A 3,695-nucleotide genomic window follows, 5' to 3' on the forward strand; every position below is an offset into this window, starting at 1 on the left:
ATCTAAAATCAAATGCAACGCCTTGACATTTCAGTGAGGTCTTATCTACAGAACCTTCCATATTCTTTTTGCTTTCATATCATTACACGTTTTGTTTTCTAGGATTGCTTTGTAATAATTTGTACAGTTTTGCATGTTATAGATGTAATCATTTTGCTTTAAGTTTGTTATACTTACTCTTTTGTTTTATTTTATTATATATTTTTTTGGACTGTTTGGGCGTTTTACTGAGATAACCCACTACAGATGATGTAGATTCCTTTTTTTGCACAAAAATATTTAAGGTGTAAGGTCAAAACAAAAGATAACGTATGGAAACTGGCTGCCACCCTTGTGTGGAGAACTCATTATGTTAACCTGACTCCGATGTATTTCAATAAAGCGGAGGGCTGTTATAAATACACCGCGTGTGCTACTGTGTGGTCATTCAATCTTTAGCCAAAAACAAAAAAAGACAACTTTTATTACAAATAAACTTTACTTCTATGAACATGTTTTTACATGACAATGTTGATCTAACATTACAGATTCTATAAACACATTTAAGATAAAGTACTACAATTTGACTACACCTAGCAAAAGTTATGGAATCACCACTCTTAAGAGGTTTCAATTTTTGTATAAAAACATAAATCACAGTCATGCCATAAAACAATCATTCCAACCTTCTGACATTAAACCTAGAAAAAGTCACAGTTGCGTTATTGAAGTAGCTCCAGGTTCCATCATATTTTTTTTTTCCAGATGTTGTATTTTGCTGTGATCTGAGCTCGGTCCTATAAAACAGGTTCAACCAGTCATATGATCAGGCTTCAATAATCCCAAGTGACAAGTGACGAACTGAACCCAGGATTTCTGTCTCTTGGTCAAAGAACCAATCAGACAAAATATACATGTTTGACACATCTTTAAAGCACAAGTAGATAAAACTATGAGATTGGTTGTTTACCATCACAAAGTGAAACAATAAAGTTTTTATATGAGATGTTAGCAAAATATCTGAAACCACTGGACAAGTTGTAATGAAACATTCAGAAATGTATCTTTGGCTGTATATCTACAACTGATCAGATTAATTTCAGTCAACCCAATTCAAGATGGACGCCCACAGCCAACTGACCCCCAAGGAAACTTCAATTCCAAGACAAAACCTGGTGTGGTATCAGCTGAATCATCCACAGACTAATCTGTACTCTTTCATTAGAGACAGAAAAGAAACGCAAAGGTCACTGAAATATTTGAAACCAATAAAATAAAACAAAAAAAAAATTGGATTTAATTGAATATTGTTTTCCCAAACAAAAAAAAAAAACGTAAAACCAATCATTTTCTCAATCTTTACTTTTATTAACTAAGAAGACATCTTAGTGGTATAAAGGTTTACAAGTGTGACACTAAATGTACAAGAAAAACTACTTCAACTCTCCAAAGTATAAACAAAAAAGCAAGAGGACAAACCTGATGTCTCATCTTTGAATAAAAAAAAAACTGAAGTGCAGTTTGTCAGTGTTCACATTTTGTTCTGGACAGGCTCAGTTTAGGTCCAACATCAAATCCTCATCTTTAAAACTAAACATCCTTCATATATTATGTTCTTCGGTTTGGGCTAAGCAGACAACTCAGCTGAGGAACGTTTTAAGGCAAAGATTCAAATTCGTTTCTGAATGCATCACAAAGTGGATCTCTATAATGTCCACAGAACCGGCCACCGGTCCTCAGCGTCTCATCACTCTTCGTTTTCTGCAGAGAGGTTTGAGTGATCCTTCCTGCTGTCAGTTTTAGTTCAGGCTGCAGCTCCGTCCTCCTCCGTCATCCTGTGGATACCGTTTCCAGGGACACTGAGGACTGCTTGAGCTACGGTGCTCAGGTCTTTGATGCTGCTGTGCCGTGATTGGTTCTCCAATCTTAGAGTGGAGTTGTGCCTTGACAGGCAGTCCAGTCGGTTGGTGCTGCAAAGTCTGGACTGGTCACTGAGGCGAGGCATGCTCCCGTAAGGTGGCCGCTCATCTCCTCCCCGGAAACTGGAGTCTGCGTGTCTGTGATGACAAACAACCAGAATGARATTCAGGACAGACAGAGTTTTACACGTAATCTTGAGACACCACCCCCACCTGCTGTCTCTGGAGCGGTGCAGGCTGCCGTGGTAGCTGCTCATCTTGGAGYGTGCACTGCGGATGGAGCCAGCTCGGCTGGTGCTGTTACTGGGAGGCTCGTCCAGCATGGCCAGGTGGGTGGAGGAGGCATGGGTGGAGGTCCCCTGTGTGGACGTCCCTCTGGACTTCCTAACGATGGGCGTGTTGGGGTCTCTGTACAGCAACTGGGCAAAGTCTGGCTCCTGGAGCACCTGTCGACTCCCGTTGACCATTCCACTGCAGCAGGGGGAGGAGGAGAGGGGCAGTGTAGGTGGGGATGGAGAGGTGGGTGCAGTAGAAGAGGATGAGGAGTGGGTGGAACAGGCAGTGGGACAGGAGGTTAATGCTCTGAGTTTGGAGAGGAGGGGGTGAGAAGGACATCAACCAGCCTCACACAGCAGTGACCCACTGCAGGACAACATCTGTCCTCCTGCTCAGAGCTTTGAACTATGAGGCATCTTCTTCATGGCCACTTATAAAACATGTACAATAGGTTGTCTTCAGGCCTAGGCCTCCCTTGATAAAGAGATCCACGATCTCAGTGGGATTTGCCTGGTTAAACAATGGTAAAAAAAATAAAATAGAAATCATCTGTCAGACTGACTGGATGATTTAGTCATGGTCTAAGTCAGTGGTTCCCAACCCTGGTCTTCATGGACCCCTATCCGGCATGTTTTAGGTTTTTTCCCTGCTATTCAGCAGGTCTTCAGAAGATTGTTAATCACTCATTCATTCAAACCAGGTGTGTCAAATCAAGGAAACATCTAAACATGCAGGACGGGAGTCCTTGAGAACCAGGGTTGGGAAGACCATTCTGTCTCCAGGTCCTGCATTTACTGGAAYAGCAGCAACTGCCCAGTCCCAGATTCTTGTGTACTGCGAGTCAGGTTTTTCCACCTACCAGACTGGCGTAGCCTTACTGCACTGGATGTGGCCTCACCTAAAACATGTAAATCTAGTGGAGCCTGGTCCAGTAGGACTTCCACGGCTGCCGTGGGTGTTGAACTAATGGAACCTGTGATGCTCAGGCAGGCCATTCGTTGCACATGCGTGAGCATCACTCTTGCCACCCCAACTTGAACTCGAACCCATAGCATGGGGTGGACTATGGCCGTGTAGATCCACCTGATAACCTTTGGGGTAGCACCCCAAAGACTACCTGCAATTCTACAGCACTGGTGTAGGCACATTGCTGCCTTCTTACACTTTTCATTTACATGTTTTTTCCAGTTAAGCTTCCTGTCTAGTAGGGCTGTGTATTGGCAAGACTTTGGGGATACGATACATATCATGACAGAGGGGTCACGATACGATATATCCCGATATATTGCGATACTGTAAACAAGGTGATATACTGTATTGCGATATTTTTGGTCCAAAAATTCTATTAAATAAAAACCTCTTACCAAAAAAAAAATAAAATTTCATTGTCTCAGAAATTCTAACATTACATAGACATACTTTGGATACATTTAGCTGCGTTCTGCTTTGTATGTATTTTATTTTATTTGTTTCATATTTCTTATTTCATCCATGTTTTTAACTATTAGACATGCGCTACAT

The 3,695-nt window shown here is 41.7% G+C and overlaps 1 protein-coding gene across 1 annotated transcript in view; it reads right to left on the minus strand.

Annotated features, from left to right (window-relative positions):
• Positions 1 to 1,323: 1,323 nt before the first annotated feature.
• fzd3a (frizzled class receptor 3a) overlaps positions 1,324 to 3,695 on the minus strand; it is a gene marked incomplete at its 5' end in the record, with an annotated part of 53,783 nt that continues 51,411 nt past the window's right edge. Inside the window, 2 exon segments of the mRNA XM_014024189.1 lie at positions 1,324 to 2,036; positions 2,112 to 2,369. Coding sequence (XP_013879643.1) covers positions 1,784 to 2,036; positions 2,112 to 2,369 — 511 coding nt within the window. The 3' untranslated portion in view covers positions 1,324 to 1,783.

Source organism: Austrofundulus limnaeus, unplaced genomic scaffold (assembly GCF_001266775.1).
Source record: "Austrofundulus limnaeus strain Quisiro unplaced genomic scaffold, Austrofundulus_limnaeus-1.0 Scaffold412, whole genome shotgun sequence".
Classification (NCBI taxonomy): domain Eukaryota; kingdom Metazoa; phylum Chordata; class Actinopteri; order Cyprinodontiformes; family Rivulidae; genus Austrofundulus; species Austrofundulus limnaeus.